Source organism: Pseudophryne corroboree, chromosome 7 (assembly GCF_028390025.1).
Source record: "Pseudophryne corroboree isolate aPseCor3 chromosome 7, aPseCor3.hap2, whole genome shotgun sequence".
Lineage (NCBI taxonomy): Eukaryota > Metazoa > Chordata > Amphibia > Anura > Myobatrachidae > Pseudophryne > Pseudophryne corroboree.
Window position 1 is genome coordinate 77,033,001 of NC_086450.1, and position 15,969 is coordinate 77,048,969.

Sequence of the window (15,969 nt, forward strand, 5' to 3'; positions counted from 1 at the left end):
TACCTTGGTGCATGAGGCCATAATAGGGAGGGATTTTCCTCATTTTTGGAAACTGTGGGAATCACGGTTATCTACAGATGTGAGAAGTAAAAAGCCAGTTGATAATACCGGTGATTTTATGGATGTACGTGGGTCTTCGGAACTTTCTGGCCCTTTGCCTTTTGCTAGTTTGGCTGGGGAAGTGACAGATGGGGAGTCCAGTGAGGACCCTCTTGCTGGGAACAGAGACATAGTAGTTAGAACTGAAAGCGTGCCTGACCTGGAGGTAAAGAAGGATCTGTTTGCGTCTGAACAGTTAAAGGATCCTACCTTAATAAAGGCTAGAGAGAATGTTAAGATTGTTAATGGGGAACCTGTGGTACCAGGTGACAGGGTTACGTATCCCCACATGGCCATCTGTAATGAGCTCTTGTACCACATTGTCAAAAGGGGTGAGGATGTGGTGGAACAGTTGGTAGTTCCCCAGCCTTATCGGAGAAGGGTACTAGATTTAGCTCATAGTCACGTTACCGCAGGACATTTAGGGGCAGAAAAAACCACTGAAAGAGTTTTACAAAGGTTCTTTTGGCCAGGGGTTTATAAAGAAGTGTCTGAATATTGTTCTTCCTGTCCTGAATGCCAGTATCATGCCCCTAGACCCCATTTCAGGAGCCCACTAGTTCCCATGCCTATTATAGAGGTCCCGTTTGACAGAATAGCCATGGATCTCGTGGGGCCCTTGTTAAAGTCTGCTCGGGGCCATCAGTATATCCTGGTAATTATGGACTATGCCACTCGATATCCTGAGGCTGTCCCTTTACGCACTATCACAACCAAGGCGATAGCTAGGGAGCTGGTGCAGGTATTTAGTAGAGTGGGAATACCAAAAGAAATTTTGACTGACCAAGGTACTCCATTTATGTCAAGGATCATGAAAGAATTGTGCAAGTTATTTAAGGTCACTCACCTCAGGACGTCCATCTACCATCCCCAAACTGACGGGTTGGTGGAAAGGTTTAATAAAACATTAAAAAGTATGTTAAAAAAGGTTGTTGAGAGAGATGGGAAAAACTGGGATTGTTTGTTGCCCTACTTGTTAATGGCCATCAGAGAAGTTCCTCAGTCCTCTACGGGGTTTTCTCCATTTGATTTGTTGTATGGTAGACACCCCAGAGGGCTGTTGGATATTGCCAAAGAGACGTGGGAAGGACAGCCCACTCCTTATAGAAGCGTTATTGAGCATGTAACACAAATGCAGGATAGGATTGCAGCCGTGGTACCTGTTGTCAGAGAGCACATGGAACAGGCCCAAAGTGCTCAACAGAGGGTCTATAACCGGAGTGCCAAGATACGGGAATTTGCTCCTGGAGATAGAGTTCTTGTTTTGGTACCCACTGTGGAAAGCAAATTCCTAGCTAAATGGCAGGGTCCATTTGAGATTAGGGAAAAAGTGAATGAGGTTAATTACAAAGTATACCAGCCGGGAAAGAGAAAACCCGAACAGATCTACCATGTTAACTTAATCAAACCCTGGAAAGATAGGTTGTCTCTGTCAGCGGAGCCTTGCCCTTCGGTGTCTTCACCCCGGTTGCTTCCCGCAGTGAAGGTGTCAGAGACATTATCAGCTGATCAGAACAATCAGGTTAAAGAATTTCTCATCCAAAATAGGGAGGTATTTTCAGAGCTGCCTGGCCGAACGACCATAATAAAACATGACATTGTCACAGAACCAGGGGTCAGGGTTCATTTAAAGCCATATAGGATTCCTGAAGCTCAGCGAGAAGCTATTTCTAAAGAAGTTAAAACCATGTTAGAACTTGGAGTCATAGAGGAGTCTAACAGTGAGTGGTCCAGTCCCATAGTGCTCATCCCGAAGCCCGACGGTAGCATACGCTTCTGTAATGACTTTCGTAAGTTAAATGAGGTGTCCAAGTTTGACGCATACCCCATGCCCCGTGTGGATGAGCTTGTAGAAAGGCTGGGAACAGCCAGGTTTCTCACCACATTGGACCTGACCAAAGGTTACTGGCAAATACCTTTATCTGATAGCGCCAAAGAAAAAACAGCCTTTTCGGTTCCGGAGGGGCTGTACCAGTATAAGATGTTACCCTTTGGGTTGCATGGGGCTCCAGCAACCTTTCAATGGGCGATGGATAAAATTTTGAGGCCCCATAGAAAATATGCAGCTGCCTATTTGGATGATGTGGTAATTCACAGTAAAGACTGGGGGTCCCATTTGGTTAAAGTACAAGCAGTACTGGACTCAATCAGAGAGGCAGGGTTAACTGCTAACCCAAAGAAGTGCTGCCTCGCAATGGAGGAGGTCAAATACTTGGGCTTCACCATAGGCAGAGGTCTGATTAGGCCCCAATTGAATAAAGTTGATGCTATTCAAAACTGGCCTCGTCCAGTGAATAAAAAACAGGTAAGGGCTTTTTTGGGAATTACTGGGTACTATAGACGGTTTATTCCCAATTTTGCGACCACAGCGGTGCCGTTGTCAGACCTTACCAAAGGGAAGCAGTCAAATGTGGTGAAATGGAACCCTGATGCAGAAAAGGCGTTCCAAGCGTTAAAAGTGGCTTTGTGTTCACAACCGGTGTTGATAACACCAGATTTTTCAAAAGAATTTGTGGTACAGACAGATGCCTCAGAGGTAGGGATAGGTGCTGTGCTGTCCCAAACCAGAGATGGGGACGAACACCCTATCATTTATTTGAGTAGGAAACTCAATGAGCATGAAAAAAGGTATGCCATTGTGGAAAAGGAGGCTTTGGCCATTAAGTGGGCACTACATACCTTGAGATATTACCTCTTGGGTAGACAATTCAGACTAGTGACGGATCATGCCCCTTTAAAATGGATGTATGTAAATAGAGGCAAGAATGCTCGGGTAACTAGATGGTTTCTAGCGTTGCAGGATTTTAAGTTTACTGTTGAACATAGACCGGGAACACAATTGGCCAACGCAGATGCATTGTCTCGCATCTTCTGTTTGGGGGCTACAAGTGTTCCGGCCCCTAGGTCGAAACAGGGGAGGGGGATATGTGACAAGAACACTGGGATAGTGTTTGAGGGCAGGTATATTTGTCCCAGGTTCTTGTCTTACATGTTTTAAAAAGTGTTAACTTCTAGGAAAAATGCTTTTGGTTTTGTCAGAACCTTTTCAGTTTGCTGTAAAAGCTGGGTATAGGCTCTAAGAGAGAGATAAGGAGAGTTCTAGACATTGGGCCCAGTTCGGGTCTTTGGCCTCACAGAGGGCTAATCAGGGTTTCAGCTGTGTAAGTGTGTTATAGGGCTGCTAGCCTGATTAGTAGAAGCAGACTGCCTGGGAAGGCTGCAGGATCTGTGTGTGAGAGACACGCTTTCTGATGCAAGTAAGCTATACAGTATGTACTAAAGAACTCTGTGTTTTGTTTAGTGACAGTTAGGAATATCTTATGTTTAGTTAGTGCCGGACAGGCAAGGTATTTTTATTTTGGGGTTTGTTTTATTTTCTGTTTCAATAAAACTGGCCGGGGTCAGTTGTACCAGAAACTGGACTTGTGTTGTTCCTCAGCTGCTGCGTGCTGCCATATTCCCCAGGAAAAGGCGCCTTGCACCCCTACAGTGTTACAGTATGTATGTATGTATATATATATATATATATATATATATATATATATATATATATATATATAGTAGAGATGAGCGGGTTCGGTTCTCCGAAATCCGAACCTCCCCGAACTTCACCCATTTTACACGGTTCCGAGGCAGCCTCGGATCTTCCCGCCTTGCTCGGTTAACCCGAACGCGCCCGAACGTCATCATGCCGCTGTCGGATTCTCGCGAGATTCGTATTCTATATAAAGAGCCGCGTGTCGCCACCATTTTCACTCGTGCATTGGAGATTGAACGGACAGGACGTGGCTGCGTTCTCTCCCTGAAAAGCTCCGTAATCTGTGCTCAGTGTGCTGCAAATATCTGTGCTCAGTGTGCTGAAAATATCTACGTTCTCTGCCTGAAAACGCTCCATATCTGTGCTCAGTGTGCTGCAAATATCTGTGCTCAGTGTGCTTTATTGTGGGGACTGGGGACCACCAGTATAATAGTAGTACAGTACAGTAGGCCATTGCTGTATCTTTCAGCTCTGTGTCACTGCAAGTATCCATTCCATATCTGTGCTGCATTTTTGTGAGCAGTATATATAGTATTACAGTGCAGCATTTCGGTGACCAACAGTATATAGTTGTACAGTAGGCCATTGCTGTATCTTGCAGCTCTGTGTCACTGCAAGTATCCATTCCATATCTGTGCTGCATTTTTGTGCGCAGTATATATAGTACTACAGTGCAGCATTTTGGTGACCAACAGTATATAGTTGTACAGTAGGCCATTGCTGTATCTTGCAGCTCTGTGTCACTGCAAGTATCCATTCCATATCTGTGCTGCATTATTGTGAGCAGTATATAGTAGGACAGTGCAGCATTTTGGTGACCAGCAGTATACATATATAGTACAGTAGGCCATTGCTGTATCTTGCAGCTCTGTGTCACTTCTAGTATCTTGATCAGTGCTCAATATCTGCTGCATTGTTGTGACCAGTATATGTATACTGTACTGTGCGCCGTGTGTTATACACCTGGTGATTACTGATTATACATCCTGTAATCTGTACTGAGCGATGTGTGAGATACACCTGGGGATTATACACCCTATATTATTATTATCCTTTATTTATATAGCGCCACAAGGATTCCGCAGCGCCCAATTACAGAGTACATAAATAATCAAACAGGAAAACAGCAACTTACAGTTGATGACAGTATAGGACAAGTACAGGGTAAATAAACATAGTTACATCAGCAGATGACACTGGAATAAGTATCAGGTGGCAGAAGTCTGCTGGATGTGGTACAGTTGAAGATTATTAAAGTAAGACAAAGGATAAGAACATGAGGGAAGAGGGCCCTGCTCGTCAGAGTTTACAATCTAAAGGGGAGGGGTAGACAGACATGGGTGACACAGATGGGGTACATAGAGAACGTGGAACAGAGGGTTAGGATGAGATGTGGCTGGGTTTGGTGAAGAAATGGACCCTCAGAAGGCACAAGTCAATACTTAACATTGCAACATTTTACTGGGCTATGCAGGAGAAAATTAAAAATAGGGGGGGGGGGGGGGGAAGAATAGATAACTTCTACCGCTTTCAAAAAGGTCAATGGAAGCTGAAATAATGGACAACTACCTCATGGAAGCCTGATACAGTACACCAAACAGTACTTAGCAGAGTTAGGAATGAGTGCTTATGAAATACAGTAACATCTTGTCATTATATTTCAGAAACTGCATGGCTGGTCTCTTGCACTCTTTTGCTCTAATACACCACCTGCTTTAGGATTTATATTCAAAAACATTATGTCTCCATAATCCCAAAAATGTCAGTCTTTTTGGAAAGTGGTTTGTTCCTTTGTAAGGGAAAGAGAACAAACGTTCTCAAACAACGGTTTCTTAATTTCTTTTTCCTCTGGGAAGGGATTGTGGATTCGTAGGAATATCTGAGCATTTCTGTAATCAGAAAACAGCGACTTTCTACAAATGTTTGCGAATAATTCCAGTGATTTTGTCATTTTCTTCCAGTGATTTGGACCAATAATACCATTGATTAGAACGAATAATTCCTGTGATTTTGTCATTTTCTTCCAGTGATTTGGACCAATAATACCATTGATTAGAACAAATAATTCCTGTGATTTTGTCATTTTCTTCCAGTGATTTGGACCAATAATACCATTGATTTGAACAAATAATTCCTGTGATTTTGTAATTTTCTTCCAGTGATTTGGACCAATAATACCATTGATTAGAACAAATAATTCCAGTGATTTTGTCATTTTCTTCCAGTGATTTGGACCAATAATACCATTGATTAGAACGAATAATTCCTGTGATATTGAGGGGTTTGTGTCGCTTAGCTTAGCCGTCCATCGACCACAGTGCACCTCTTTTTCTCTTTTCTTTGCATCATGTGCTGTTTGGGGACTATTTTATTAAGTGCCATCCTGTCTGACACTGCAGTGCCACTCCTAGATGGGCCAGGTGTTTGTGCCGCCCACTTGGGTCGCTTAGCTTAGTCATCCAGCGACCATGGTGCAAATTTTAGGACTAAAAATAATATTGTGAGGTGTTCAGAATAGAATGGAAATGAGTGGAAATTATGGTTATTGAGGTTAATAATACTATGGGATCAAAATTACCATCAAATTCTATGATTTAAGCCGTTTTTGAGGGTTTAAAAAAAAAAACCCGAATCCAAAACACACCCGAATCCGACAAAACATTTTCAGGGAGGTTTTGCCAAAACGCGTCCGAATCCAAAACACGGGCGCGGAACCGAATCCAAAACCAAAACACAAAACCCGAAAAATTTCCAGTGCACATCTCTAGACAATGACACAGTTCACCCTGGTTTGGTATGCTGTACTGTATTGTGGAATATAAGGTCAGTGCCGTTTCTGGTTGCAGTGTTAGGAAATCACCTAGCATAACCATTTCACCTTGAACTGAGATCTGCAACTGTTATCGGGTTTCTTCTGACTGCACCGTGGTTTGACCTAATGCCCTTAGACTGTGGGTACAATTTATCTTCTAGCCACAAGCAGTGGTTTCTGAATAAGAGAAGTGCTGAGCCAGTCAGAATCCTGCCAGTTATACACTGTACTGTGTCAAATGAAGGTGTGTTTTATTGGCAATCCCTAACGAGTTCTTTATCAGCCTGGCACATCACCATAAGCGGCAAGACGGGAACACTGACAAACTTTATTTCTATCATTATTACATATAGTGTATAAACATATGTATTATATACTGTTGAATATTATATGTATAGACATCCCATATAGTAATAACCTTTTTAGAATATACAAATTCCTTTAATTTTGCAATCTCAAGATTCTCATTAATTATAACCTTGAGACTGAGGAGTCCCCTTACTGAGGTACAAATTACTGCACTGACGTTATTGCAGACTGTAATGTCAATGGGCTTAAAAAGTAAATGCAAACAAACTGATATCACAGAAAACTCCTATTAGCAAAAGACTGATAGTGTATATCTAAATGTGCCTTATGGGGCCCATACATTAGGGATGTATGGGGGCAATAACCTGCACTGATGTCGGTCTGGGGATCAGGGAAACCCAACATGTTGCAAATCCTTGAAACGCAACAAAAAAAAAAAAGGATCAGGATCGGTGAGACAGTGGCCCTCATTCCGAGTTGATCGGTCGCAAGGCGAATTTAGCAGAGTTACACACGCTAAGCCGCCGCCTACTGGGAGTGAATCTTAGCTTCTTAAAATTGCGACCGATGTATTCGCAATATTGCGATTACTAACTACTTAGCAGTTTCAGAGTAGCTCCAGACTTACTCTGCCTGTGCGATCAGTTCAGTGCTTGTCGTTCCTGGTTGACGTCACAAACACACCCAGCGTTCGCCCAGGCACTCCCACCGTTTCTCCGGCCACTCCTGCGTTTTTTCCGGAAACGGTAGCGTTTTCAGCCACACGCCCCTGAAACGCCGTGTTTCCGCCCAGTAACACCCATTTCCTGTCAATCACATTACGTTCGCCGGAGCGAAGAAAAAGCCGTGAGTAAAAATACTTTCTTCATAGTAAAGTTACTTGGCGCAGTCGCAGTGCGAACTTTGCGCATGCGTACTAAGCGGATTTTCACTGCGATGCGATGAAAAATACCGAGCGAACAACTCGGAATGAGGGCCAGGGATTTTTAACATGCTGGGGTAAATTTACTAAGGTCCCGATTTTGACCGAGATGCCGTTTTTTCATCAAAGTGTCATCTCGGTAATTTACTAAGCAATAATCACGGCAGTGATGAGGGCATTCGTAATTTTTTGGAAGTCCAACAAAAAAATTACGAATGAATACACCATCGGTCAAAACGCGGCTGTTTAAGTATGAATCTCGGTAATTTACTAAGAAGTGCAAAGCAAAAAACAAACAAACACTGCCGTGAAAAATTACAACTCGTAAAAAAGTGCTAAAAAAAAACAGACCTGCTTTTTTTCCCCGTAATTGGATAGGCATGCACGGATCCATGAGATCCGTGCATGTATATCAGTGGGAAGGGGTGGGAAAGTGGTTATTTTCTTTAAAAAAATTGCGTGGGGTACCCCCTCCTAAGCATAACCAGCCTCGGGCTCTTTGAGCCGATCCTGGTTGCAGAAATATGGGGGAAAAATTGACAGGGGTTCCCCCATATTTAAGCAACCAGCATCGGGCTCTGCGCCTGGTCCTGGTTCCAAAAATACGGGGGACAAAAAGAGTAGGGGTCCCCCGTATTTTTAAAACCAGCACCGGGCTCCACTAGCTGGACAGATAATGCCACAGCCGGGGGTCACTTTGATATAGTGCCCTGCGGCCGTGGCATCAAAAATCCAACTAGTCACCCCTGGCCGGGGTACCCTGGGGGAGTGGGGACCCCTTCAATCAAGGGGTCCCCCCCCCCCCAGCCACCCAAGGGCCAGGGGTGAAGCCCGAGGCTGTCCCCCCCCATCCAATGGGCTGCGGATGGGGAGGCTGATAGCCTTTTGTGATAATGAAAAGATATTGTTTTTAGTAGCAGTACTACAAGGCCCAGCAAGCCTCCCCCGCATGCTGGTACTTGGAGAACCACAAGTACCAGCATGCGACGGAAAAACGGGCCCGCTGGTACCTGTAGTACTACTACTAAAAAAATACCCAAAAAAAGACAAGACACACACCCCGTGAAAGTAAAGATTTATTACATACATGCACACAAACATACATACATACTTACCTTATGTTCACACGCAGGTCGGTCCTCTTCTCCAGTAGAATTCAAGGGGTACCTGTTGAATAAATTCTACTCACCAGATCGCGGGTCCCAGGGTCCTCGGGGCATCCATTTGTAATCCACGTACTTGCATAAAATAAGAAAACGGAAAGCCGAGCCACGAACTGAAAGGGGCCCCATGTTTTCACATGGGACTCCTTTCCCCGAATGCCAGAAACCCACTCTGACTGATGTCTAAGTGGGTTTCTTCAGCCAATCAGGGAGCGCCACGTTGTAGCACCCTCCTGATCGGCTGTGTGCTCCTGTACTGAGTGACAGGCGGCACACGGCAGTGTTACAATGTAGCGCCTATGCGCTCCATTGTAACCAATGGTGGGAACTTTCTGCTCAGCGGTGACGTCACTTTAGGTCAACCGCAGGGCAGAAAGTTCCCACCATTGGTTACAATGGAGCGCATAGGCGCTACATTGTAACACTGCCGTGTGCCGCCTGTCACTCAGTACAGGAGCACACAGCTGATCAGGAGAGTGCTACAACGTAGCGCTCCCTGATTGGCTGAAGAAACCCACTTAGACATCAGTCAGAGTGGGTTTCTGGCATTCGGGGAAAGGAGTCCCATGTGAAAACATGGGGCCCCTTTCAGTTCGTGGCTCGGCTTTCCGTTTTGTTATTTTATTCAAGTACCTGGATTACAAATGGTTGCCCCGCGGACCCTGGGACCCGCGATCTGGTGAGTAGAATTTATTCAACAGGTACCCCTTGGATTCTACTGGAGAAGAGGACCGACCTGCGTGTGAACATAAGGTAAGTATGTATGTATGTTTGTGTGCATGTATGTAATAAATCTTTACTTTCAAGGTGTGTGTGTCTTGTCTTTTTTGGGGTATTTTTTTAGTAGTAGTACTACAGGTACCAGCGGGCCCGTTTTTCCGTCGCATGCTGGTACTTGTGGTTCTCCAAGTACCAGCATGCGGGGGAGGCTTGCTGGGCCTTGTAGTACTGCTACTAAAAACAATATCTTTTCATTATCACAAAAGGCTATCAGCCTCCCCATCCGCAGCCCATTGGATGGGGGGGGACAGCCTCGGGCTTCACCCCTGGCCCTTGGGTGGCTGGGGGGGGGGACCCCTTGATTGAATGGGTCCCCACTCCCCCAGGGTACCCCGGCCAGGGGTGACTAGTTGGATTTTTGATGCCACGGCCGCAGGGCACTATATCAAAGTGACCCCCGGCTGTGGCATTATCTGTCCAGCTAGTGGAGCCCGGTGCTGGTTTTAAAAATACGGGGGACCCCTACTCTTTTTGTCCCCCGTATTTTTGGAACCAGGACCAGGCGCAGAGCCCGATGCTGGTTGCTTAAATATGGGGGAACCCCTGTCAATTTTTTCCCCATATTTCTGCAACCAGGATCGGCTCAAAGAGCCCGAGGCTGGTTATGCTTAGGAGAGGGGACCCCACGCAATTTTTTTTGGGGATTTTACAGTGTTTAATTAAAAAAAAAAAAAAAAAAATGAACCCCAGCACGGATCACACAGATCCGGCCGAGATTCATTGTAAAAAAGTCGGCAGTGTTTTGCTAATCACTGCCGTAAAAAACTGGAAAAAAAAACGAATGACATCGACATCGGAAAACCCGAAAAGGCAAAATACGGCAGCTTAGTAAATCCATCGTAACAAATTCAAAAAGTTGCAGTTTTACACTTTCGATGTCATTCGTGATTATTCTCCCACCAAATCGGGAGAATTACGAATCTTAGTAAATTTACCCCGCTGTCTTTTGCAGATCCTCAACAGATCACCGATCAATGGGGGTGATTCCGAGTTGTTCGCTCACTAGCTGCTTTTAGCAGCAGTGCAAACGCTAAGCCGCCGCCCTCTGGGAGTGTATCTTAGCTTAGAAGAAGTGCGAACGAAAGATTAGCAGAATTGCGAATAGAAATCTCTTAGCAGTTTCTGAGTAGCTCCAGACTTACTCAGCCATTGCGACCAGCTCAGTCTTTTTCATTCCTGGTTTGACGTCACAAACACACCCAGCGTTTGCCCAACCACTTCCCCGTTTCTCCAGCCACTCCTGCGTTTTGCAACTCGAACGCCTGCGTTTTTCCGCACACTCCCATAACACGTCCAGTTTCCGCCCTGAAACACCCACTTCCTGTCAATCACACTATGATCAGCACAGCGATGAAAAAGCTTCGTTATGCCGTGAGTAATATACCTAACTTTTGTGTAAAATAACTAAGCGCATGCGCTCTGCGAACCTTGCGCATGCGCAGTAAGCGACTAATCGCAGTATAGCGAAAATCGGCAACGAGCGAACAACTCGGAATGACCCCCAATGATCATCGATGTATGCCGATCGGCATCAGCAGAACTGGGGAATTGGGCTGTAGATGTATGGCCCGCATAAACCTAAGAATAATTTGAAATATTGCATAGATTACGGATACAGTTGTTGTTGTTGTTGTTTTTTTTTTTTATATCCTGAACAGAATTCTTCTTCTTACCTTACCAATCTGGTCTTGCTGTGGGGCTCCCCCTATGATATCATTGCTCTTCGTTGTCTGAAAATGTCCAGCCCCAACTGAGTAACCTGCAAATTAAAATGTAAGCACAGTAGTTAGCGTTGAAAAGATAGATATAAATAAAATGGATATGGGAGATATCAGATCAATGTATAGATATAATACTAATATATATATATATATATATATATATATATATATATATATATATATATATATACACACATACACGTTGAGTATCCCATATCCAAATATTCCGAAATACAGAATATTCCGAAATACGGAATTTTTTGAGTGAGAGTGAAATAGTGAAACCTTTGTTTTCTGATGGCTCAGTGTACACACACTTTAATACACAAAGTTATTAAAAATATTGTATTAAATGACCTTCAGGCTGTAGGTGTAAGGTGTATATGAAACATAAATGCATTCTGTGCTTAGACTTAGGTCCCATCGCCATGATATCTCCTTATGGTATGCAATTATTCCAAAATACGGAAAAATCTGATATCCAAAATACTTCTGGTCCCAAGCATTTTGGATAAGGGATACTCAACCTGTATATATATGTATGTGTATATATATATATATATATATATATATATATATATATATATATATATACACATACACACATACACAATCAGAACAATATTGTATTCAGTATTGGACTTGCGATGTATATCCAAGGTAGCCACCCCTTCTAACTACTCCTTGACTATATGAGATTGCATTATGAAGTGCTGTGATAGTATATAACATGAAGCGGAGTATTTAGGATACAGAAAATAAGCTAGATAAATAGGACAGATTAATACTGTAAGCAAGGCGTTGTAATTAACACAATGGGCTGGGCGTAATGACGCCCGAGTTCAGCGGCCGTGCAGGATGCTGGACGAACTCAGACTTTTTTTTAAAGGGGCAATCACTTACAAGGCAAAACCATGCCTTGTAACTGATTGCCCCTTTAAAAAAAAGTCAGCGTGCGGCCAGCATCCTGCACGGCCACCGTGGCGTCATTACATTTGGCCCCATGTTTTGACAACACACTTCAAGTGAATGTGACGCTGGTAAAAAAAACAACTGTGCATCTGATAAACCTCTGCTCTGCTAAAATGTTTTCGGGGAACAACTTAGAGAGAAATGTGGCTTTTAAACAGAGATATATATATATATATATATATATATATATATATACACACACATATATATATACACACAGTGTATGTATGTATATATATATATATATATATATATATTTATTTGATATACATACAGTGCAACAAAAACATATCATTATAGGGAAACAAAAATATGGCCAAACAATGCAGTTTACAACTACTTTACAGCAGATAAAATATTCATGTACAAAACCACATCCTTTGTCTTATACTGTAAGTAACAGGCAAAACATGCAAAAGCGACTTGGGTGAGGAACAATATCCTGTCTTCCGCACACAGTGAGACGCATGAGAAATTCTTGTGCTTTCAATGTTTACATTCATTTCACTGCATCATGCTGAGGCAGCCAGTATTTGCCTATGGATGTGGCATAAGGACAATATTACACGTGTGTGCGCCATACGCATGTACTTGCAGGGATAAAGCCTGGTAAAACATAGTGACACATGGACCGACAATATGACTGATTATCAGGTCTGATTTACTGACAAGATATCATACAGTAGGTAGAAGATTGCGTGGAGTGTGAACTAGTAAAACAGGCAGCCGGTGTAGCTTCTGGAACCTTCTAGGAGTTCCACATACAGTACTGTAGTGCCTAAGGGCATTAGGGACACTGATCAGGCAGCACATGGAGAAATGTTTGTTTAGGTGGCTAATGATGATCAAGGATGCGGGATGATTGCAGTTAAAGCAGAGAGCTTACAAGTTTAATGGAGACATGCACTAAGCAGTGAAAACAGTGGAGAAGTGAGTCAGTGGAGAAATTGCCCATGGCAACCAATCAGCATTGAAGTAACATTTATAATTTGCATACTATAAAATTCTACATAGCAGCTGATTGGTTGCCATGAGCAACTTCGCCTCTGGCTCACTTCTACACTCTATTCACTGCTTGGTACTTCTCCCTCTAAGTAACAGCTGATGTCCAGGTAGTCTCCATTCATTTCATCGATATGACAGGTGAGATGTGTGGCCACAATGGACAGTAATCCTGTCACGTGAGCTGAGCGGCAGGACTGCTAGTTGAACAGCCAGCTTAAGCTCTGCATTCCAGGTCTGATTCTGAGTTGGAGGCCAGGCCAAAGACTATCAGCAGACTGTGCATTCCCCGAAACAGTGGCGTATTTATATTATAATGGGTGCAGTGTGTGCGGAGTACACGGGCAACTTGGGTCCAGGGCGCTCCACACTGCACATGATGCACCCATTTCTTCAGTACTTACCTCTCCGGAGTCTAGCTATGGCAGCCCTGCAAAATAACCCGGGAAAATGGTGCGGCAGCCATTTTCCTGGAGTTTTGTGCATGCGCAGTATGGGAATCGCCATGAAAATGTCCGCCATACTATTTTCCTGAAGTCCTGCGCATGTACAGTAGACTGTAGCCCCGCTCTAGAGTATACTAGCGACCTAGAGTGACACTAACTACTCTGCCTGGGTGGCAGTAAGAGAGAGAGGAGGGGGCCCGGTTGGAGACTGCACACGGGCCCCCTCCTCTCTTAATATGCTACTGCCCCTAAGAAAGCAATTTCAGATTGTGCGTGTGCGCCACACAATGCATACACACATTGATGCAGCATACAGGGGAAGACGGTCGGATACTGGCTTCCGCCGACTTCCATACATGCGGACACATTGTGTCCGACTAAGAAACAGGCCATCCATCACCAGACGCCTTCTTAAACTGAGTATATATATATATATATATATATATATATATACACACACGTCAGTGGCGTATCTATAATGAGTGCAGGTGTTTGGTACACAATGGCCAATGGGTACAAGGTGGCACACACAGCACACCCTGCATCCATTTTCTACAATACTTACTTCTCCAGAATCCCGTGCCGGCAGCGGCAGCGCTGCACAAATCAATGGGAAAATGTCTGCCACACCAATGATTGGCACAAACATAGTAGCCCTGGTGCAGCACCATAGTCTACTGTAGCTGATGGCTAGAATTAGCTTAGGAAAGAAGTAAAATGTTAGTCTAGAGGAAACCAGTTCCAGACATAGGCTGCACATCTTATTCAGTAAAAACATAACATCCTCATCAACAAAACTGATTGTGCAAGAGAATGGGAGAATGGTGGCTTAGGGTCATCTGATTGTCAGGAAGGAACATTCACCCTCAGCCTAAACTGGAAACGTTAACTGGCAACCTCTGCCTTATCTGGGGCAGTAGAACACAGAATATAGTGAATGGATACATGTTGGGGATCTACACCTACAGTGACCAGCCCTGCAGCATTATAGTCACAGTGTAGGGAGTGACTGGGGCAGAGTTTGTGAAGTTTACGAGAACATGTTGTGCTGGGAACCTTTAGATGTCAATTAAGAAAGTAGTGATTTCCTACATGAGATTATGATAAGGGTTTGATAAAATACTTGATGTGACCCAGTAATCAGTTGCTGCTGACAATAAAGAATTTCCTGTTTTTATACAACGTAGAGTGCAAAGTGTTGCGTTTCCACCAGTAACATCAGCTCCGGAACAAGGACCTTGCTCCTTCCACAGAACAAGTGGGACCCTCAGGGGCATCTTACAGTAACAACAGTTTCAAAATCTTTTCACATTCCAGTTGTCTATCTGGGACAAAAGCAAATGAATAAAACAATGTTCATTTCAAATGAAATGAATGGTGACTTTGGAGGTACTGTATGGGGGTTTGTGTGCATCATTAACCAGCTTGCTTTCTCTCCTGGTTTACCTAGTGAATAACCTGCTCTGTGCCACTAATTGGACAAGTCACTGTGGGGGAGATGTACTAAGAAGTGATAAAAGTGAAGAAGTGAGCCAATGGAGAAGTTGCCTATGGCAAACCAATCAGCTGCTCTGTATACTTTTATAGTATGCAAATTATATATGTTACATCAATGCTGATTGGTTGCCATGGGCAACCTCTCCACTGGCTCACTTCTAAGGCTTTTTATCCCTATAATCCACTCCTCCCGACACAGCTACAGTAACAATAACTGTAGCTAAGCTATTTTTGATTACATGCGTGGTGACTTGGGTCTGACTATGGCAAGGGGACAAAACTCATGCACAGGTCTCCGGAAACATGGCGCCCACCATGTTCCGGAAACTAATTTCACTACCGTGCACACGCTGCGGCCATTTCGGCTGTGATTTGTGCCGCGGCTGCAGCAAATGACATGGGACTCCGGAGAAGTAAGTATTAAAATATGGGTGAAGTATGTGCAGTGTGGGCCCCCCCTGTACCCAGGGGCCAGTGTGCACCGCACACATTGCACCCAATATAAAAACGCCAAAGTGTTGGCTACAACTTATTGCTCAAGAGGAGGACACCCTTCATCTGTGGTAGAAAAGTGTCCGTATGCCTATGTGCCCATGCAGATTTCTAACACCCACCAACGGTGGTATGCTTTCAGCAGCAATTATTTTACCCCTGCTTATAGGTTTGCTGGGGGTTAATCAATTAACCGATAACCGGCTGTTACTGGAT

At 43.9% G+C, this 15,969-nt stretch overlaps 1 protein-coding gene across 1 annotated transcript in view; it reads right to left on the bottom strand.

The window, feature by feature from the left end:
• The window catches only part of ITGA4 (integrin subunit alpha 4), a 224,226-nt gene that overhangs the window by 118,481 nt on the left and 89,776 nt on the right, over positions 1–15,969 (bottom strand). The window contains exon 7 of the mRNA XM_063933332.1: positions 11,297–11,382. Within this exon, the coding sequence (XP_063789402.1) occupies positions 11,297–11,382 (86 nt within the window). The remainder of the gene's footprint in view (positions 1–11,296; positions 11,383–15,969) is intronic.